We start from the raw sequence: 23,119 nt of genomic DNA, 5'->3' as shown, positions 1-23,119 counted from the left end.
TGAAAATAACTATATCTATTATGCTCTGGACAGAGTGGTTGCTATACTGCCATGCAGTGTCATCTGTACTGAAACCACCCAAATCTGCCAGTAGCTGAGATGAAATCAACTCAGACCTATCTGGGGAGGAGCCTGGCAGTTTCCTTCGCCACTTCCCTCCAACACAACTGGACACAAGACTTTCTCCCAGAAACCATCCCAGCAAGCAGATCACACAAAAATGTTGCCTTTCCAGCACAGACTTAAAAAATTAATATGTTAAAAATCATAAAACATAGTCTCATAAATTTATGACATCATTAATATGGAAACACAGCACAAATATACACCTGACTATACAAAGGAAGCTAAATTATGATGCAATCAATGCTTTCCTATAAAAACTAAATTAACAAAACGAGTCTATTAGGATAGACATCTGGTGTATCGTAGCAAGAAATGCTAATGATACTGTCTGCAACCCAGTAATCAGTTTTTCTCTGTTAACAGCTCCCTCATTACACTGTATTAGATCTGTGTGCCTGCAGAATTTATGAGCATCCCACACATTGAGAGCTGTGCCAACTGGATCTGATTCAGATACAGCTACAGCGACTTTGGCAGCACGAAGCCCCTTTAAAGCACAATCAATAAAGTTAGCTTTCTGCAGCACCACCTTGACTGAAATACTCATCATTTCACTAAAGCATCTTTACAAAGCAACATATGATGACATCGGAGTGCTCCATCAGTCATGTATTTTTAAATCTCTAGTGCACAAATATTTTTACTGGTAAAACAATATACACTGGTCACCATCAATGCAAATACCAAAAGTTTACTCAAAACCAATGTAATTATTAGAAAATGTTGAAATCTATCCAGCAATTCCTGGTGAGTGGGTACTCTAAACCACCTGACAATGACATCTACACTTATTAGAGAGTAAAGCAGGAAAGCACCAGCTCCAAAATGAATGTCATATTTTCGATGTAAATAGAAACAAAATGGCAATGGTCAATGGCTGAACTTTTAGAAGGAGGTAGCCCTATTTGAATCAGAACTCTGTTAATCTGTCAATCTTCCTCCTGAGATTCCAACTAGGCTTTTATTGCCTGTACTGGCTTTTATTATGTTCCATTGTGAATAGCTATTTCAAGAATATAAAGGCTTCCATAATGTGAACCCTTTTCCTGGTTTAATCAATGGTAAATTACACTGGCAACTATCCAAATATAATGTTTTGCTGCAACCATTTTTCCTGATTTTGTTACACAATTATTAATATCCCAGTTGCATGGTCATAGTCCTCTTCATCTAATACCTTGGCCATATCTCCTACCTGGAGTATTCCCGGTCTTTCCCCATAGCTCCACGATACTTGTTCTAAGTATAGGAATCTGCTTGTCTGGAAGAAGGGAAGAAAATAAAACCCTACCAGGCTTCCTACCATCTAGCACATAAAAGTTGTGCTTGGCCTGCCTTGGAGTTGCTCTGTGAGCTAGTCCCATTTATTTCCCCACTTTTCCCCTCCCCAGATGCACTAACCTGTGCTGTTCACAAACATTTTGCAGGCTCTCGTCTTAACAACTCTCAGACCCCACAGGCTCAGGGTCTAGGCTGCTCATATGGACAGGTAGAAACATATACCTGGAAGTCTCTATCTATATCTCTCATCGATACGTCAAATGCACCAACTCCTCAAAACCCACCTATTTGACACTGCAATTTAATTACCCATTATATGCTGATAGTATCTTCCACTGTGGTGATAGTTATGACTATGATCTTATATTATTTTTAAATTGTTTTTTGAGCATATGTCTGAAACCAAGACAGGTCTGAATCTTTTTGTGACGCAGGGATGCATGAGTACCTCCACTTTCAGCCTCTCAGGCTTCCCATAAGCAAGCTGCTGCTATCCCAGTTGTAACATATCTCCAGCCTGATGGGCACCTATATAACAGCATGAAACTAAAGAAAGGGGCCTCACTTCACTGATCCTACCATCAAGGCCAGCCATGTGTGTATAATATAATTGTATCAAATCCACATTACCTCCCAAAAAATCTATCTTGATTTCTGCATGCCTTCCATTACTGAAAACAGATGGTATCAACAACAACAAAAAAGTCAAAGCAGGCAGGAATATGACTAGGAAATGGTTAACTTCTAAGGATTAATATATTTTTTCATTAAGGACAAGGCTGGGTACCTAGCAGTCATCAGAACAACATGCACTTGTTGTTGTTTTTTAATTTTACCATTAGATCCTCCTGAAGAGCGGGGAAGACAAGTGTAAACACAGGTTTCATAAAAGGTGAGGTACACTACATACAAACTGCCTGTATGTTCATCAGCACCCAGCCCTTGGGTTCTAAAGAGAAAAGCTACAGCGTTTCATCCTGCTGTGTCCCACACAGCCCTCCTCCCACGTGACCACCAGGCAAGAGGAATGAACAGGGTAATGCTGTGAGAGAAGTGTGACTACACCCCAACTTGAAGTGTTTATCCTACATCTAGCTTTACAAAAGAGCTGCACACTACTTCTGAGCAATACTCTACAGAAAGAATGTCACCTGAGAGGGCGACAACTAAAAGCACTTAGATGCATGGGTCATGAGTCCCAATGAGCTAGGGAAATGCACATGCCACACATGGCCTCAAACTTACCCCCTTTTTCCCTCATTTCAGTTGCAAACATCCATACTCGCTGCTGATTGCCAGCTCCTGCTCCTTGCAGCAGCCCAGCATGCTCTCTGCTGGTGCCAAAATACCCTACCACCAACCCCACTAACTTCTGGAACTGTCCTAGAGGGGTAAGGTAAGTCCCGTATTTTGCTTCCTCTGTGCATGTACTTGTTACTCCTTTAAAAACACATACAATACAGCACATTTTTAAGGGGCTCTGGGGAGGGAGGTACTATTCCTATTTTATACCCTATGGGATATAAAATATTTATAGCTTTTAAAAACGGGATTCTCCTTACCCCTACAGGCCCTCTCCCGGCTTCAGAAAGATGCTGTGGTGGCTGTGATGCCACCGGCAGAGAGCATGCTGGGGGGTCACACAAAGCAGGAGTTGGAGATCTGCAACAGGCCTGGGAGTTGTGGACCTAAAAAAGAAAAAAGTTTTAAGTTAACGTGCCCAATGTCCCCTCATACCCTGGTTATTAGGGGCACGCAGCACACAAGTAGGTATCTGCAAAACTCCTGTACAGATGGTCTCTGAAATGTCAGGTAACTGATTTGTTCTACAACTAAAGTTAGCCTTTCCAAATCAATCAAAGCATTTATGTCTTTATTTCAGTGTGAACAAGGATGTGGCCCTTCTTAGGGCCACACTTTAATTTGGGTGCTGGCATAAAGCAGTATGGTGTGTGCCCCTCGAAATAACCAAGTTAAGACGTGACACAATGCCAAAGCACAACAACAGTGGCATGCGTTGTTTATAAGTAACAAAAATTCAATGTCAGATAAACACAGCTGTAAAATGAACTGCAGGTGGACAAACTGAGCTTTCAGAAGAGTTTCTAATGAGAGGTGATGGAGAAGTAAGATAGGTATACACTAAGTACGGTAAATATTCCAGGCATGAGGGTGGCCACAGACAGCTGCCACAGGAAGCTTGTTACAAACCCTATGGCAATTCTGTAAAGTTGAAAGTGGAGTAAACAGACAAAGCTTAACACCAGACAACAAAAGATACCAATCAGATGAGTTCTCATTTTCTCCTGATGCCTTACAAACTAAGTATATAGAACATGGCACAGAGCATAAAGTTCAAAAAGATATTCTTTCCTTTCAGAGTAGGAAACCATTTTTGTAGGTGCCATAAGTCTTCTTTTAACATTGAGCATCAACAACAAGAAAGATTCCAGAGCAACTTCTGAAAGCCAGCACAATCCTTATAAGTACAAGAAAGAAAACTCAGATAAGAACATCCACACAAAAAAAGAACATCTGAATATGTTCCTCTTCAAAAATTCTAAATGGCAGGCATAACATTTAAAAATTACCTAACCAATCCAATCTCATGTGGTTTAAAATAAACTGAAAAGACCATAAAATTGAAATGCTTATGTAACTTTTCTCTTAAAGTTGTTTTAAGATTACAAGGAAACAAACTTTGAAATATTAATATTAAAGCACATTTAGGAGCCCTGTTACAGAAAATTCCTTTGAGAGACAATCACTCCAAACAACTTTCTGTAAACAAAACTTTAATATACTCCATTAACTCACAATTTATTTTTGTATGTCTCTTTTAGACACACCCTAGGGAAACACAAGTCACAAGAAAATAAGCTAATACTGACAATGTCTTTCACTTAACTGTGTTCTTTCTCTAGAGATCACCTTTTAGCACATCCTGGAATCTCCACAGAGGGTTTTCCGGGTCGAAGTCTCTGCCTTCCACTGGTTCAATGGCAGCAGAGGATGACATCCAGAGTTAACAGCCTTCATTGTCCCTACCAAAGACCTTGCTCCTCCTCCCACCCCACCTCCAATGCCAAAGGAAAGGGCCCTCTGTGATACAGGGGATTTGCAATTTCTATAAACATCAAAACAACAATGGATGTCAAGTCAATCTCTTGCACTAAGAATCCGATTAATCAGTCCTCTTAAATTCTTTACAATCAAGTGTTTAAAACAAAATCCACTACTAAAACACTTAAACCCCATGGGATTGTTATATTTTTTTTTAGCTAATTTAAGCAAATTAAAATGTTTTAAACATTTTAAAAAGGTATTTCAAAGAATCTCATTGTTCTCACTTGAAAATGTTAAATGACATTTTGTAATATCCCAGTTTCCACCATTTTCTTTACATTCTTTTTAGTGGGTTTTCTTGGGCTATTTTAAGTCACTGTTGGGTTCTTAACACAGATAACCACATATACAAACAAATTCCATACTCCCAGTTCTAATGAATCAAGTTTCAAAAATTAGATTTTACCAACAACACTCTTACACAGCAGATTTCTGCAAGTATCAGATTGTCTCAAAAATTCATTTTAAGCTCAGCTTCAAAAATAGAACGCCTACTTTTTCTGCATTGAAAAAAATTTAACATAGAAAACAGGTTTAGTAAATAAGATGTTAAGAAATTTATTTTTATGGAAATAGAATAAACAAAACTTTTTCGATTATTTCTTAAGTGCAGGATCCTATAATCCATTTGAATTCAAGACTGTGAATAAGTAGGGCTTTAAATACCACATGGCCCACCAGGAATGCCAGCCATGGGTGAAAGCAGACTGTTGAATGGTGAGGCTGGTAAGAGGTGCTGAGGTGTCTCACATCCTGCCTCATTTTGAGTTCCACTGACAGGAATATCCCTCTTGCCACCCCACCCCCCCACCTACGGTTTTAATTTTACTGTCCTGTCCAACAAAACTGGTGTGGTGGTTCAAAGAGAATGCCAACATCACTGCTCCACAATTAAGGGGCCCTGGGCACCAGACAACACCTCCTGTCTCGGTCCAGGAGGGATTAATGAAAATTATCAAAGTCAAATATATGTGTGTAAAGAACATTTAACAAACCCAATATCCTATTTACAGTTTTACTGCTTTTAGATAGCTGCCTTTATTAAAACAAAGGACATGGCCTCCAGAAAAATACCCTTGCACTCAGTCAGTAAGCTGTAGCATTTCTGCACGGAGAAACTGACGGTGTGAGGTACTCTCATGGCAAATGAGAGCAAGGAAGTGAATAGAACTCCTGGAAAGAAGTGTCTGTCATTAAGTTAGTTCTACTGAAGTCATTCTACTTTTTACAAGCATTTGATAAAAACCTTAAGGTGTGAATTCCATTATACAACAAGTCACAAAGCTATGGCTAGGTGACACTGAGCTTTTTATAGGGAAAGAACCAAGAGGGTAAGGGAAGACAGAAGTACAGAAAAAATTTTGGACGTATAATTTAAGGGATTATCAGTATGTGTGGGTGGGCAGATCACTGTTTCAAACAGAAATCATTACCATACCATCAGGCATTTTCCTTAAAAGTAGGCCTTCTTTGGGATGTTCACATAATTCCTTAGGGAAAATATTATGGAAAATCCAAGTACAAGATAGTTAAGACCTACAGCTTCTTTAATTTATTTAACTTCGACTACATTACTCAGAACACATGGGAGGAGTGGGGGGACACAGACTAATATTACATTTTTAATAAGTGGTTTACTATTTAAATACTTAAAAATGTTGCATACTTCAGGCTAACCAAAGACATGTATGCAAATATCCTTGGTTTATGCAATAAAAGTTTCACCCTTTGATGATGCATGGGACAGATAATCAGTCCCTGTATGTTTTCTCTCAGGTTTAGTGGAAAGTTGTTCTCCCACGTTTAGTGCATGCTATGCATGCTGCCATCTGATAGATCCTGCATAACTGCATTAATCTCACAAAATGGGCCTTATCTCATCAATCCCAGCTCCAAAGACCCCTTGGGACACATGTGTCCCAGTAATTTTATCAAAATCCTTTAAATGCCTTTCATTCCTGAAAATACATGGCCCCCCCAACCAAAAAAAGAAAAAACAGTGTCTTGAAAGGACTAATCTAGAAATAACCAATTATAAAATAGGAATCTTAGTTCCAACTTCAAAGATTTAAAAAAAAAAGTGAAGAAAACTGATATGGAGCAGGGGTATGAATATAGGTAGTGTAATGCTTAAGTCCAAGTTCTCAGCCCAAGTATTCTATTGCTCCTTCCTATCTGCTCCAGTGTAACTTATGTTAAGTTCTGAACTGGTTATATTCAAATGAATGTGGCTTTCCTGGCTCCCACCCAAGAGTTGTTAATACAAGATTTAACACATGCTTTGATTAGCCTAGTAATGCAATAAAAGCAACTCACTGAATATCCATGCACTCTACCTTGTAGAGAGAAGGTTACAATTGAGCATCTGGAATTACATGTGGTGGGTACTACACAGGTGATATAACTCATTCACTATGTGTGCTCGTGCCAATGAACATAGGAACCCTGGTGGAGCAATGGTTACGTTCTGAGCTGCTAAGTACAAAGTCAGCAAGTTAGGAAACCATCAGCATTCCAAGGGAGAAAAAGGAGGTTTCCTACTCCCATAGAAACCATACAGTCAGTTCTGATTTGCCCTGCATAGGTCACTAATAACTGGATGACACTGAGGTGAGGGATGCATGTATGTGCACCAAAAGGTCATGTCAATGAAGGCTCTAAGTGATAAGACTCTAATGATGCATTGTTTATATCAGCATTTCCGAAGATGGGGCATAATGTCCCCCGAGGAGCACTGGAGGGATGGGAGTGGCACTGAAAAGCAGATACCTCCATTTCACCCAGGATCATGGATTATAGTTTAAGTTTTTAATTGCAGGGGAGGGAGGGTGGGTGGTGTTGCTGATGTTGAGGGTTTTTTGTTTGTTTTTCCCCATGAAAAGGAGACCCTATGGTTTATATTGTCTCTAGCAAAAAAACAGAGTTTTCATTTTAAAGAAGGAAAAACAGCTTTTTTTTTTTTTTTTGCTTTTAATCCATCTCTGGGAAAATAAGTTTGGTTGAGAGAAAGCAATTTCAATAGTAAGTGGACCCCAAACTGAAGCTAATTTCTCTGCAATCCGTTCTTTGTGCTTCCAGGGAAGGGCATGAATAAAAGCTGAGAGCTGGCTTATTTAGTAAAGTTATAAGTACAGAGAGGTTCCAAATATTTGTCTTCCAGCTGCTCACTTTTGATAAAGAGAGGGCTATGGTATTCTATGACAAATAACTTGGTAACCAATTTCATTGTGCTAATGAGGACGTGCCTTCTCCAAGGTACTAGTTGTATGTATTCTTAGCCAGGCCACATTCACAATCAACACTTAGAATATGTGCTGGTAGGGACATAATTATACACAATACTCCCCTTCAACAATGCAGAGTTGTAACAATATACTTAGCTCAGCTAACAGTTAACTGAAACACCAAAATATCCCTAGTGACATATCCCAACTCTAAGAAAACTCAAGTTTTAACTTTACAATGTTCTCACTTTTAGTAAACCAAATAGCAAACAAATATTTACCCCAAAATAAAATCTGTAATAATCTTAAAATTTAACATGGAAACAGCTGAAGAACTTATAAATGCATAATTCTAAAGAACCAAAATAAAACTTTATCATATGAATGATAGCTTATCAGGAGTCCACACAGAATTTAACTATAGACTATTAAAGGAGTGGTATAGATTACTAATCTGTGAAGCAAGGATAAGGCATGAAGTGAAGCTATTCAAGAGAGACATTTTTCATTCACTGAATGAAAAAGACTAACCTCAGTGATGATCTTGTTACAGCATTCTCAGACTCCATGATCATGTCTAGATAGGGCCTGGATTTTAATAAAAATCAGGTTTGATCACTTTTCATATAGAAGCAAGAAAGCAAGCTTCTTTTTAGGGTGGAGTGGCTGGCTTCCTCTTCCGTGTTCTCCAAAGGAGGCTGATATCCTTGCTTGAGTTTGCCTGTCCAATTCGCATCTAAGACTTCTGAGGGAAGGAACGTATCTTACACTTCCTTCAGTCACCTTTATAGGACTGAGTTCAACAAATGACAAACAGCAAGAGCATCCAATAAATATCTATACAAGGCAGCCCGAACCATTCCTAATTGTTCTCTGGGAAATAATGCTCCTTGATACTGATGACTCATCAGGAGCAAAACTCTCAAAGCAGACACATGACAAATGGATGCAGAAAAGCCGTACAAGGGCAAAAGAATAGGTGGAAGACGGTTTAGCATGGTAACTCAGTTTCGATAAATGGAGATCCATTCAAGCTAACCCAAGTAAAGGGACTCTACTATGAAGAAACATGGTCTGTTAAAGAATCCAAGGAGAAGTATGCATCCAGCAGAGCTAAGGGAGAAGTGGAGCCTTCCTGCATTGGCTGTCTGCACATGTGGCTCCATTCCTCTGCTGGGCCTATCTCCCACCTCTCAGTTCAGCTTGCCTAGGATTGGAGGAAGATCTTGTTTGTTTGTTTGTTTGTTTGTTTGTTTAACTAGCTAATCAGCCATCTCTTCCATGAAAACTTCCTTTGACCCACTTTGCTAAATTTTATTTATTTTGTTGTTGATAATGTACACAGCAAAAATACACAACCCAGCAGTTTCTCAGCAAAATATGCACCAATTCAACAGTTTCTACATGTACAATTTAGTGACATAGATTTACATTCCTCCAACTTTGCAATCATTCTCACATTCCTTCCCCTCCTTAACATCAACTCACTGTCCTCTAAGGTTCCTTCTAATCTTTCAGAGTAGCTGTTGTCAACTGGATCCCACACATTGTGTTCTTGAAAGAGCATAATGCTCAAGGCAGACGGTTTGCACTAGTTAAGCTAATCTATTGTTCTGATGACTTCAAGGGATATTTTTTGGTGTGTAAAGATTATCTCAGGGCAATTGTTTCATAGGTTCATTCAGCCTGAAAGGTCAGTGGGAAATTTTTGATTCATCCTTTCAGTACTACCCCTCCATTTTCCAAATCCAAATTTAGAGGATTTTGGCAACAAAGTCCCCATGTGTCATTCCCTCTTACTATTATTTCAAAGAGCTAAGCTAAAGATTTTGCCAGCTACTTTGTTGCTTAGCTCAGGCTGCAAGACTGCCTATGTGTCTGATGATTCCACTTTCTTCCTGCTCCTAAGAATACACTGCCCATAACTCCACTTCACATCTCCTGCTTCCTTCTTAAGATACTTTTGTCATTGTAATCAAGAAACCCCTAAATCCCAGTTTGCAAAAAACGTTTAACCAACTGAAAACTTCCTTTAAAAAATCTAATGGGACATATAATTCACTTTCCTTGAAAATTCTATTTTTAAAATACTCAGCTCAGTTGGGAACTTAATTACTCTGCACCACCATAGCTGCCACCTACCCTGGTGAAAGTGTGTGTGGAATGGCTTTGGGTAGTGATAGCAAAATATTGATAAAGCTGAAACCAGAGGTTCTCATCATTAAAAACACAATGACTGCACACCAAGCAGAACATGCTTGTAAGTAAAAAGGGGGCAATATTGGAAAGGACATGGAGGCAGCTATGTTCTAGGGGGATGCAAATGGAGAACCCCTAAGCCAAGCCAGGCCCCACAAAAATCCAAATCCTTGTCTCATATACAATTAGCTTATGAAATAGGACCCAGGATCCTAAATTCAATGAATGGTTTCAGTGCCTGGCAGTTGGTGCCTGGTTGGTGACTCTCATTCCCACTTGCAAATGTGTCAGCTTTTGCTGTGTTTCCCATTGCACTCTTGCTTAATACATCTTTCAAACCTTTAAACATAAACAATACACCAAAACACCTCTCAGTTAAAATTGCAAACCATTTTAAAATTTTTAAATGGATAGAAAGATATTAAAAATATAATTAATCAATGATATTTCGAAACTATTGGGTTTAGATTTTGATGGTGCCACTTGCCATGCTAAATGCTATGGGAAGGAACAACCCAATTTCTTTATTTTTCAGTCCTGATGGAAAAAAGGAAATTTCCTTCTGCCTTTTCTTTCCCCTAATAGCCTGGGTAATGTGGAGGGGTTAAATAAAAAAAAAAAAAAAAGATTACTCATATCAGCTATCTGGTTATATGCAGTATAGTGAAACAAAGACAGGAGTATACAAAGAAAAACCACCCTCCTTCAAACAACAAATATTTCATCAAGTCTGCTGTTCTAACACCACAGCTATGAGTATGTGCTGAATACAGAACTTTGAACAAAAGAAATCACACTGTGTGAATCAGAAAAAGGTATATCTGAACATGCTGCAGCCTATTTCCCACATTGTTTTGCAGACAGCTTTGTCGGTGTTGTATGAGATCAATACTGACAACAGAAACATCCATTTTTATTGCTGTTAACGCCCTGAGCAATTACTGTAACTCAGCAGGAACCTCTGCCCAGAACATCAACTACCACATTGTAATCAGCTTTTTATGAGATGCTGTTCAAACATGAAGACACCCGCTAATGTACAAAAATAGTACAAAAGAGGGTCAGAACTGAATAGATAGAAGAAATGTCTTTGCAGCTGGACTTTATTACTATATATTTTCCATAGAGCACTGGTATTAGGATTAGTAAAAATCCCACACAGATACAGTGGATAGGGAAAGATTCGTGGTAGCAGCTACTACTAAAATAAAACTCTTCAGGAAACAAGGCCACCGCACAAAATTTTCAGATGTCAGCACAGCATCTGTAAAGCAACTTTGGAAGGAAAAATATAATAAGTAGCAAAGACCTCTAGAAACAGGGAAAATTTATACTGACATAAAAACTGAGTAAAAGGCATTTGATGTGACAAAACTAAACTGCAAGGCCATCTTACAAAACAATCAGGGAAGTTAAAGCAGAATACAAAGAAAAACTATATCTTAAAAGTAAAAGGCAAATTCATTTTAGACAGTCATGTATTACTACTTAATAAAAATAAATAAATGGCATGTAATTTTGTTAACTAGCTACATCAGAATGTACTCCTGCATTAATTGGATATTGGTGGGATCATTACAAATGATAAGAAGAAACAAAGGAGATACAGAGTCAAAGATCTTTTCAAAACTACCTTTTACTTTTCTTCAGACTGAAACATTACACATAGTGTGTGTCAGAACACAAATACAGGTATGCATTGCTTAACGTCCAGCTGTGGTCTCATAGTTTTTTTGTGTTTTTAAATAGAAAGTAACTCTCCTTTTGTTCATTATGTCCCCCAACCCCCAACAAACACTATAATTTTAACAACCTACAATATACAGATGGCATAACCTTGCTTGGTATAGGTGAATCGATGATCAAACACTAATCGTGTGACTTCACAGCTGAACCAATAAGTGTCATCTGATAAATGGAGATAAGATTGAAATTGCCACGGATTTCTTTTTACTTGGATCCACAATCAACACCACGAAAACAGCAGTCAAGAAATCAAACAAACAAACGAAATCAAACAGCATTTTGATTGCATACATTGTGTTACAAAAGACATCTTCAAAGCAAAGATGTCACTTTGAGGACTAAAGTGTTCCCGACGTAAGCAAGCCATGGCATTTTCAAATGTTTTATATATATGCAAAAGCTGGACAATTGGGGGGAGCGGGGAGGGAGGGGAAAAATTGAGGAGCTGATGCCGGGGCCTTAAGTGGAGAGCAAATGTTTTGAGAATGACGAGGGCAATGAATGTACAAATGTGCTTTACACAATTGATGTATGTATGGATTGTGATAAGAGTCGTGTGAGCTCCTAATAAAATGCTTGCAAATAAATAAATAAATAAATTTTTAAGAAGCTGGACAATTACTAAATAATACTGGAATTGATGCATTTTAATTATGGTGTTGGTAAAGAATATTGAAAGAACCATGGAATGCCAGAAGATCCAACATAACCATTCTGGAAGACATGCACCCAGAATGCTCCTTATAAACAAAGATGGCGAGACCTTGTCTCACGGACTTGGGTCATGTTATCAGAAGGGGCCAGTCTAAGAAAAGAACATCGGACTTGGTAAAACAGAGGTTCTGTGAAAAAGAGGACGTTCCTTAATGAGATGAACTGATAGTGTCTATAACAATGGGTTCAAACAAAGCAAGCAATGTTTGTGAGGATGGTGCAGGACCAAGCAGTATTTTGTTCTGTTGTACATGGGTTGCTAAGAGTCAAAACCCACTCAAGTCCCTAAACCCAGACTCATGCAGAACAGGACCATGGATGAGATAAAAGCAGGTGAGGTAGAGGGCATATTCTGGGTGCAGAGTGGCTGGCTGCAGGGTCTGGGCTGGGCAGATTCTGATCCTTCCTCACTTCCTTTCAATGATATCCCCTCAGCCACTGCTTCTGCAACCTGGTCTTCCACCACTGCCAGCAGCTATACCAGACTCCAGTAGTTTTTAATATGGTGTTTACAAAATGGCCAAATCAGATAACATCCTATTTCATAAAATGTACCATGGATGTTGCAGGGCAGTGAATTATTTAATGTAGCTTTTCTAGTCACAGTCTCTATAATTCCCACCATACAAATTTTCCCTGATGAGCCTGGGTTAGAAAGTAGGGGAAATACTGATTGGATTATATGATTCCACTATGAGTCACTGTCATCCTGCTGGGTATATGGTGAGTTATCTCAGAAGCAGGAGTAGGGGGAATCTCACTACCAGCAAGAGCTGGGAATGAACCTGAACAGTGAATTGCCTTCATCCAAGACACAGCTTTGACAAACTGGAATGACAGAGAAGCAACAGAACCAGGAGCCAGAGCATGAGACAGAGTGGAAGACCTTCCCAGTCCACAGAGTAAGTAAAGATAAGTGTTTTAAGCTAGGAGGAGGCTAGTTTGTGGTATGTGGGGCCTCTGGGTTTGAGCAGGTGGAGCTGGGTTTGCTGGCAACAGAGCTGGAGCTGAGTCCCTTAGGGATAGGTTGAGACTTGTGGCAGAGTGGCATGCCACTGGAGCATGATTGGCAGCCCTAAAAGAATTTTGTAATATGCCCTGACTGAAAAGCTGTATCCTAAACCTTCCTTATCTGAATTGTAACCTGCAGACTACCATATAAACCCCATAAACTTGAGTATTCTCTGTGGGTTCAGTGTGGCCATTGCAATGAATTTTTGAACCTAGCTGAAAATGTAGAGTGTGTTGTATGACAGAGAGCAGATGTTAAGCTACACATACCTGTATTATTGAAAATTACAGTGTGTTCTTAAATAAGAGCACAGATAAGTATAAACATCTACACAATGCTAAAGAATTTTAACTTAACTACACCCAATAACGTAGAACAGTGATTAAGTCTTTAAGTAGGAGAATTGCTTTATAACATCAAGGTATTTTTTAAATCCCCAAATAATAGCACTATATTATTCCAAGTATCAGCAGGTTAAGAAATACACATAAAGAACATGCAACAGTGGTTATTAAGTACATACAATTTTTTAAATGAATGTATTTTAAAAATCACAACATAGTCATACATTTGGAAAAAAAATTGTACAGACATGTCCAAAATATACAGCAGGGCTTCAGAAGGTTCATGGAAAATTTTCATTATCTTTTAATTTCACTTTCCCACAAACTTCCTGACGCCTTCATATTTATTTAAGACTGAGAATAATTACTTGCAAAATCTCTACAGATATCCCAGACTCCAACCACTAAAGTATGAAAATCACTAATATAAAATTTCATAATGGGAGCTATCAACATTAATGCACCCGGAAAAGGTATAATAGCTATCTATACCTCTTGAAATCAGACTTCCTTCTCCCCCACCCCGTGACCACTTAGAGGCCCCAAAGAAGCTCAAAATATTCAATTTCTACAAAAATATGAAGTAAATTATAGTACTCTACTTGAGAACTAACCTTTCCCCCCACACACACACATCTTCAATTCTATGTTTATCTAGGTTCAGGATTTTAACAATGGCTGAGAAGAAGAAACAAACTACTTCAGACACAAGAGAATCTGAAATTAGTAAGTTAAAAGAGTTACTTAAAGAATAAAGAGATCAGAAATGTTCACATGTAAGGATGATAACATCAAGTGTTAGAAAACTGAAATGACAAAGCTAATAACGTCTTTATTTGAGGGGTGGAAGCCATGAAGCCATCCAAAGAACTCAAGGGGCTATCACAGCAAAAGTGATGGAGAAGCTATCAGCACAGACAGCCACAGAACTGAAGGAGAAAGGTGTGGAGCAGAATCAGCAGCATATTACAAAATGCTTACCAGTTTGAAGTCTTGAATACTACAAATGAAGTACGGTGTGTTTGGCCTCCGACTCTCGATATACACACAGTCTTTAAAAGAAAAAGAAAAATTTAAACAATGGCATTTACCTTTAAAGAAACACAATCAGGGTCCATAAAGCCAATGTATAAACAAACAAATGACAAAGCACACACCCGAGGTCCCCCCCCCCCCTTTCCACCAAGGTGATATTAAATTACAAATAACTTTAAAGGAAACATTCTTAGTTCTTTTTTGGTCATTTTCCAGGTAAGTTAGAGAATTGAGGGAGTTTCAATTGTTTGTTTCAGGGGCCCTGAAGAAGATAAACATCACATAGAATTAATATATTTTAAGCAAGAAATTTAGATAAGGAGAAATCATTGCTAACAATTACCTATAATAACAAAATTGTGAAAGTTTTACTCAGATAGCTGCTTCTGTGCCTTTACAAAGAATAATGAAGGGATCAGGTACCAGACATCAAAGAACAAAAAAATCATATCATTGTGACTGAGGGGGAGTGCGAACCAAAAGCCCATCTATAGGCAATTGCTCATCCCCTTACAGACAGGTGGTGGGGAGGAGACGAGCCAGTCAGGGTGCAATGTGGCAATGATGAAACATACAACTTTCCTCTAGTTCCTAAATGCTTCCTCCCTCACCCCCCCAATTATCATGATCCCCATTCTACCTTACAAATCCGGCTAGACCAGAGGATGTACGCTGGTACAGATAGGAACTGGAAAACACATGGAATCCAAGACAGATGATCCCTTCAGGACCAGTGACCATAACGGGAGGGTGGGGTGGAAAACGGGAACTGATTACAAGGATCTACATATAACCTCCTCCCGGGGGGATGGACAACAGTAAAGTGGGTGAAGGGAGACGTCAGACAGTGTAAGATATGACAAAATAATAATTTATAATCAAGCATTCGTGAGGGAGGGAGGGGGGAAAATGAAGAGCTGATGCCAAGGGCTTAAGTGGAGAGCAAATGTTTTGAGAATGATGAGGGCAACAAACGTACAAATGTGTTTTACACAATTGATGTATGTATGGATTGTGATAAGAAAAATGATTTTGTTGAGTGCAACTTCATTATAAATACCTTGTAAAAAAATAAATGAAGTACACACTAGTTTTGAAGAAGCTATTACAATGACCAAGCCACCTAAACCAAGAGAAACCTAACTAATCTAATTTCGTATGGACATCTTGCTATTAAAATTTAACCTAAAAACATTTTATTTTCAAACTGTTAAAAACCCAAAGCATTCAATCAGAGCTGGAATAGAGTAAAACTAAACTATATTTTCCTATGGGAAGAAGAGTGCTTTCTTAAATTATACCTGACATTGCAGTGGTTGGGTAATTATTTTTGTTGCTTTCAACATCTAGAATCTAAGGGTTGTTTTGTTTTGTTTTTTTTTAATGGCCTTAGCACACATTTTTAAATGAGCAATAATTTTAAGGGGAAAGTGGGGGGACAAAGGGGTAACCAGTCACAATGATCTACCTATAACCTTCTCCCAGAAAAGTGGGTAAAGGGAGACATCAGTCAGTGTAAGATATGAAAAAAAAATAATAATTTATAAATTATCAAAGGTTCATGCGGGAGGGACGGTGGGGGGAAGGGAAAACGAGGAGCTGATAACAAGGGCTCAAGTAGAAAGAAAATGTTTTGAAAATGATGATGGCAACAAATGTACAAATGTGCCTGACACAATGGACGGATGGATGGGTGGTGATAAGAGTTGTATGAGCCCCCAATAAAATGATTTATTAAAAAAATAGCAATAAATTTAAGGAAAGTAATGGCTAAACTGAGAGGGAAAAAATAAACTCTGCAATTACAACCAAGGTCACCAAAAAACTTAGGCTAGAAATACGTATGTACTATATACTGAGAAGCAAAGGCATCTATGTAGTCAATTAGCTCTTATAGGGTGATACCCATATTTTAAATGCCACTCATGGTATCCTTCCTCGTGGCCTTTCAGAAAGAGTGCATCTTAAGATAAATAAATCAGATGCTTATGAACATATGCAGGTTCCTCTGCTCCCTCATTTGTCATACAGTCAGAAGCAAACCACCATCATCAGTAAACCACCTAGTACCACCCCCCCACCAAGAGCACTAGCATAGCCAGTAAAATGAAGTCACCAAGAAAGCCTTTATTAAAGGGCATTTCCGGCCAAAAGAACTTTTCTTCAAGAATTCAGGAGTTAGTAGCCACAAGTTATTCCAGGGAGGAAAAAAGGGGAAGAAATTAGAATGCCAATCATTTGGCATCCAGAAATATCCAAGAGATTCTTTTTTACTTAGGCAAGACTCAACAATAGAGATTCAATCCATGTAAAACAGCAGTTCAGACATGAACTATTTACTGAGGTTTGTATTCAATTCCAGGGTTCCAAATGTTGAAAACTCTGCTTCAACATACATGCAACATCTATTTAACATGTTCATCATCTTAATATGCAAAAGAACTATTTCCACCTTGCTAAATAGTGACGAAAAGAAGATGACCCTCAACAAGATGGATTGACACAATGTCTGAAACAATGGACTCAAAAGTTAAGGATGGCTTGGGATTGGGCAGAGTTTCATTCTGGTGTATATAATATAGGGTGGCTATGAGTTAGAACTGACTCAATGGCAGCTAACAACACAAAGATGTAGTATTTTGTTATTTGAACACAACAGCAAGAAACCTATTCCCTAGATTAAAACTAGCTCTAACTTACAAGCAGCTTGGTTTGCTTCCACTAGATGCCAATGGCCCCACACCCCTAGTTATTCGAGGGAGTACACCAAAAAATAACAGAATTACGCTGGACAGAGCAAAGCTTTCATAGTGTGCATTTTCCCCACTTGGCGAGCACAAGCAACTCACTGAGTTAGTGCACCCACGGCGTTGCCTGGGAAGGTTCTTCCTGGTCACAGTGAATTTCTTCATAAAAGCAATTTCACTAGAACCTCTATTTCTGTGATGGCTGATTTGAGAAAACAATGTGTGGCTGTAAAATTTTGTTTCCTGCTTGGGTGGGGGTGGGGGATTGGAGGGAATTGCTGCAGAAACTATTATGATGCTGAACACCGCTTACAAGGACAGAGCTATGGGAAAAACTGTCATGTGTTCGGAGCAGTTTTCTGTTTCAAAAAAGGTGAAATGTCGATTGATGACAAGCCTCTCTCTGGATGTCCATCAACTTCCCACACAGACAAAAATGTTGACTTAGATCCACAATCAATGCTCATGGGAGCATCCGTTAAGAAATAAAATGACGTATTTCATTGGGAAAAGCTGCTGCAAAAAGCTCTTCAAAGTGTTATAAAGTGAAGATATCACTTTGAACATTCAGGTGCACTGACTCAAGTCATAGTATTTTCACATGCATGCTTATTAAGCGTAACGACGAAGACCAGAGAAGAAGAGATGCTGAATTATGGTATTGGAGAAGAATAACGAATATACCACAGACTGCCAGAAGTACAGCCAGGATATTTAGAAGAGAAAATGGTACACCTTGCCCCATGTAAGAAGCCTTCAGAACCTAGTAGGTTTTGCATTGGGGTGTTAACCTCAAGGTCAGCAATTCAAACCCACCAGCCGCTCTGCAGAAGAAAGACAAGGTTATCTATACCCACAAACAGTCTAAAAACCCAACAGGGGAGTTCTACTTCATCCTACAGGTTTGCTCTGAATCCGAATCAACTCAGTGGCAGTAAGCTTGGTTTGGTTTTGGTCATGCCGTACTTTGGTCATGGTAACATAGGGGACCAGTCACTGGAGAAGAGCATCATGCTAGGTGTCAAGTAGAAGAACATACAAAAGTAAACAGGAAGTCCACCAGTGATAGACTGACACAGTGGCAGCAACAGTGGCCTCACAAACCTACAGGTGATTGTGAAGATGATGAAAGAGTGGGCAATGCCTCATTCTGTTGCACACAGGGTTCACTATGAGTCAGAACAAACTTGATGGTATTTACTAACAACCATAATTTGGGAAACAGATTACTGTACCACATTATTTCTATTAGTATTTCAATAGTTAGACTTTAAAGAGTTGAATAAACTCACTGCAAAATTAAGTGACAAAATGCAAAACTCACTAACAGTCATAAAACATAAAGTGACTAAGATCACAGATAATATGTTAAAAATTTTCACCTACAAAAGGAATAGGAAGAGACATCAGACAGGGCAAGATATGACAAAATAATAATTTATAAATTATCAAGGGCTCATGAGGGAAGGGGGAGCGGGGAAGGAGGGGGGGAAATGAGAAGCTGATGCCGGGGCCTTAAGTGGAGAGCAAATGTTTTGAGAATGATGAGAGCAATGAATGCACAAATGTGCATTACACAATTGATGTATGTATGGATTGTGATGAGTCGTATGAGCCCCTAATAAAACGACTAAAAAAGAGGAACAGGAAGAAATACAATGCTTTCCTCTGACTTTTCTAATTCTTTTATTTTTTTAAACTATGAAAAATAATTTTAGAGTCAAACTTTTCTGTAAACCTCCCATAATATTAAGAGTGATACAGCTAGAAGAAAGCCTATTCTAGGAAACCATTTGGACTTCAAATCTCACAGACGGGAAAAATTAAAAATATACTTATCTTTTCTTTTAATCATTTTATTTTTTTATATTAATCTTAATAATGATTTTCACATGATTAAAATCAAATACCATATTTGAAGTATTTTCCTCATCTCATTACCTGAAAAACTATAAGCAAAAATATTTTATATAAATGTCTATAGTTAACACAAAACTACTAGTGGATTAAGAAAGGGAAGGATGATGGGATGAGTGAGTCATGAGCAAAGGTAAAACCCCAGTGGGAATATATGCCCAGTAACCATCTACTGCCAGAATGATTTTGCCAAGAGAAACTGTTAAAAATAAACAAATTAACTGGTTTTTTTTAAAGATAGTTTGCCAAGATCTTCCATCAATTTATGAGTGCAAGGGTGATCTGCAGCTGGCTGTAAAACTGATTTTAGTCAGTAGGATCAATGACACTGAAGCGGCTCACCTCCCCCTGTCCCCACCTTGCCCACCAAGAGTACTACTAACACTTTTCCCTAAAGAAAGCCAGCAGTTCTGAAAGAATTAGGCAATGCTGATGCGATCCATTAAATGTGTAATGCATAAAATTATCCGTATGAAAATGTGTATTTACCAGATTGAGTAAATGGTTGCTGCAGGCCAAATATATAGTTTTTAATCTTTAAAATCAGCATGCCTGAAATGGGGCAGAAAAATAAATGAGGCTATTACCATTGATATCACTTATTCTAAACAACACTTGCTAACTTTTTTTTCTACTAGGGATATCTGGAACTGAAATTGCAAGTTTAGGCTGAGATGTTTTTTTTCCTCACACAGAAAGCCTGCCTGGGAACTGGTTGGCAACTCCCAAATCCTTGTGGAGGGAGGCAAAAAACCCTGTGACTTGGACAATTATATTGACCATAGGTACTTCAGGCTATTTCTTGCAGTGTCAACATATCTTTATGTCCGAGAACCTACTGTACCATCTGCAACTAGCAGAGAATTTGCTAATATGCTGGGGAAGGAATCCAGTCACAAAGTGAAGGGTGATTCTCTTTCTGCTTTATCAATCTTCCATAATCAGCAGGCTCATCTAAATAGAGGGAGAGCAAGTTGCTCAGAAGAGCAAAAAAGCAGAGCCAGAAGCATGGAGCACAAAGAACCTGTCAGCATCTTCCCTCCAGCTAACAGCATCACGTAGCACAACGGACACTCATTCTCCCACTCACAAGCAGCTCTGGGAGCCTAAAAGCTGTGGGCACAACATACAGGCAACGCTCAGCCCCTAGAAGACTTTCCTCTCCGTTAATGAGTGGCTCCGATTAGCCTTTGAGGGGAGCCTGGATGGCACAATAGGCATAATGGGTTATAGCTGCTAACCAAAAGGTCGACAGTTCAAAACTTTACTTCTCAGGGGAAAAAATGAGGCTTTCTGCTTCCATAAAGATTTACATTCTCAGAAACCTAAAGGGTCAGTTCTACCCTGTTTCATAGGGTTAATGTAAAGATAATAGTGTGTCTGGTTTGGAATTTTTTGCTGACCCTTGAAATACCTCTCTCTCCTTCCCAGCGCAGCATGGGACCACTCTAATACAATCTCTCATAGAAAACCATCTATTTCAGCAGGTAATAAAAAAAACAGGAAGAAGTGAGGGGCAAGTGATGGTACTGGAGGGATTGCAATGGGTAAGTTGAATCCAAATGTGTATGAATTGCTGAATGTAGTACTATGATCTGTTCTGTAAACTTTGATTTAATTCATAATAGCTTTGATGTTTTTTGGTTTTTTTAAAGTTTTTTAAAGAAAGAAAACACTGAGAAAACTGAAGCCTTGCTCCCAGAGACAGAGCTGGGAAGTACAGAAGTGAGCACGAGAAGCCATGTACATCAGCTTTCCTTTCTCACACACAGCATTCCTCCATTCACAACATTGCCAACCACTGATACTGCGGAATTAAAATTTTACAAGCATCCATCTAGTTCATAAAGATGTTTCGGAAACACACACACACCAATAGAGAAAGGATGTGTGTGTATGTATGTGCACACACATGCTGTGAACAGCACTGAAATCTTGATACCCCAATTCCAATGCAGAGACACTGGCATTTCTCTGGCCTCTAACGAGGCCTCTCACTGCTGAACACTCAAGCCCATCATCAACCCTCAAAGCTGTGAACATCTATAAACACTACATGCTATACCAAGGGCACTCAAAAACCAAGTAAAGGAGCCTCAATATCACTCACTGCCTTTGAGTCAATGCCGGCTTACTGTGACCCTACAGAACAGGGTAGAAACGGCCCCAGTGGGTTTCTGGGATTATTACTCTTTTTAAAAAAAATCATTTTATTAGGAACTCATACAACTCTTATCACAATCCATACATACATCAATTGTGTAAAGCACATATGTACATTCACTGCCATCATTCTCAAAACATTTGCTCTCCACTTAAGCCCCTGACATCAGCTCCTCGTTTTTACCCCCTGCCTACCCACTCCCTACTCCCTCATGAGCCCTTGATAATTTATAAATTATTATTTTGTCATATCTTACACTGCCCGATGTCTCCCTTACTTTCATGGAAATAGAAAGCCTCATTTTCTCCCTTGGAGCAGCTGGTGGCTTCAAACTGCTGGCATCGTGGTTACCAGCCCAATTCATAACTACTACATCACGAGGCTCCAACTTGAATGAGTATAGTATAAAAACAAGAATCTAGCAAGAAAGTTACTATGATATCTCATATAAACAACCATCACCACAAAAACAGTTCTAATAAATATTTCTTCAAGAAGTCAGTCAGTTTAAGGATAGCCTACTTTTAGTTTGGTGTTATTCTCTTTAGTTGGGTTGGGGATTGGGACTCATTTGGAAAAAACAAAAATTGGGAAAATAAGACATCAGTATATGAAATCTTACAGTCCTTACTCTCTCATCTTGTCTGTACAGCCTATGCTGAACCTCAAAGATTATCACCAAAATTAGATGGTAGCATCATCTGAAAGACTCAACTCTGGAGAAAAGATCGCAGGTAACATGTCTACATGGTTCCTTCTTTTCAACTTCAGGACCATTAAATTCCATGAAGTCAAATGCCCATGAAATCTCCAACCGCGCGTGACACTGGATTATCCTTTATCTAAAAATACAACACTATTCACTTTCTAGCAAACATTTAACCAGATTTATCCGCACTGCTAACCAGTACTAATACCAGGTGCTTTCCAGTCAACCCTGGCTCATGGTGATTCCATGAATGTCAAAAGTAGAACTGAGCTACATAGGATTTTTAATAGCTAATTTTTCTACTCAAACCTTCATTAACCATTTGCACCACCCAGGAATTCTCATGGCTAATAGGGAAACAAAAATTGTGGAAAAACCAAGATGGGAAATAAATGAGGTTATAGAAAATTAAGATATTTATTGAAATCTCTTACATTTCTTTTTGTTCCTCTAGAAAATCTTCCAATGCATGAAAAATTTAAAAACCAATGATCTAATATCATTGGAACTCTAAGAAGTGATAGAATAAGTTTTAGAATAATCATCGCAGCATAACTCACCTTCCCCAGTCATATGCTAGTCTTACGAATATGGTAAAACAAGAAAATTCAAGGTCATCTTGCCAGCAACAGCGATCTTATTAGTTACACAGATATGCTAAATATTAGTCATGGTTTAACACTACATTACTCAAGCTAGGACCATTTTTAAGTACACTCATCATTGCACTTTATTCTGAAGATGTTCTGCAAATAGTTTGCTGGCAACCTACACG

The 23,119-nt window shown here is 38.7% G+C and overlaps 1 protein-coding gene across 1 annotated transcript in view; it reads right to left on the bottom strand.

Annotated features, from left to right (window-relative positions):
• The window catches only part of LOC123522689 (arginine-glutamic acid dipeptide repeats protein-like), a 315,019-nt gene that overhangs the window by 72,152 nt on the left and 219,748 nt on the right, over positions 1 to 23,119 (bottom strand). The window contains exons 3-4 of the mRNA XM_045299211.1: positions 14,754 to 14,824; positions 2,970 to 3,095 (exon numbers count right to left, since the gene is read on the bottom strand). Of these exons, the coding sequence (XP_045155146.1) occupies positions 2,970 to 3,095; positions 14,754 to 14,824 (197 nt within the window). The remainder of the gene's footprint in view (positions 1 to 2,969; positions 3,096 to 14,753; positions 14,825 to 23,119) is intronic.

The sequence above is a fragment of the Echinops telfairi genome, unplaced genomic scaffold, assembly GCF_000313985.2.
Source record: "Echinops telfairi isolate 266 unplaced genomic scaffold, ASM31398v2 ScPeMD7_7457;HRSCAF=8495, whole genome shotgun sequence".
NCBI lineage: Eukaryota > Metazoa > Chordata > Mammalia > Afrosoricida > Tenrecidae > Echinops > Echinops telfairi.
The sequence above is the reverse complement of the archived record's forward strand: the minus strand, read 5'-3'. Positions and strand labels throughout refer to the sequence as shown.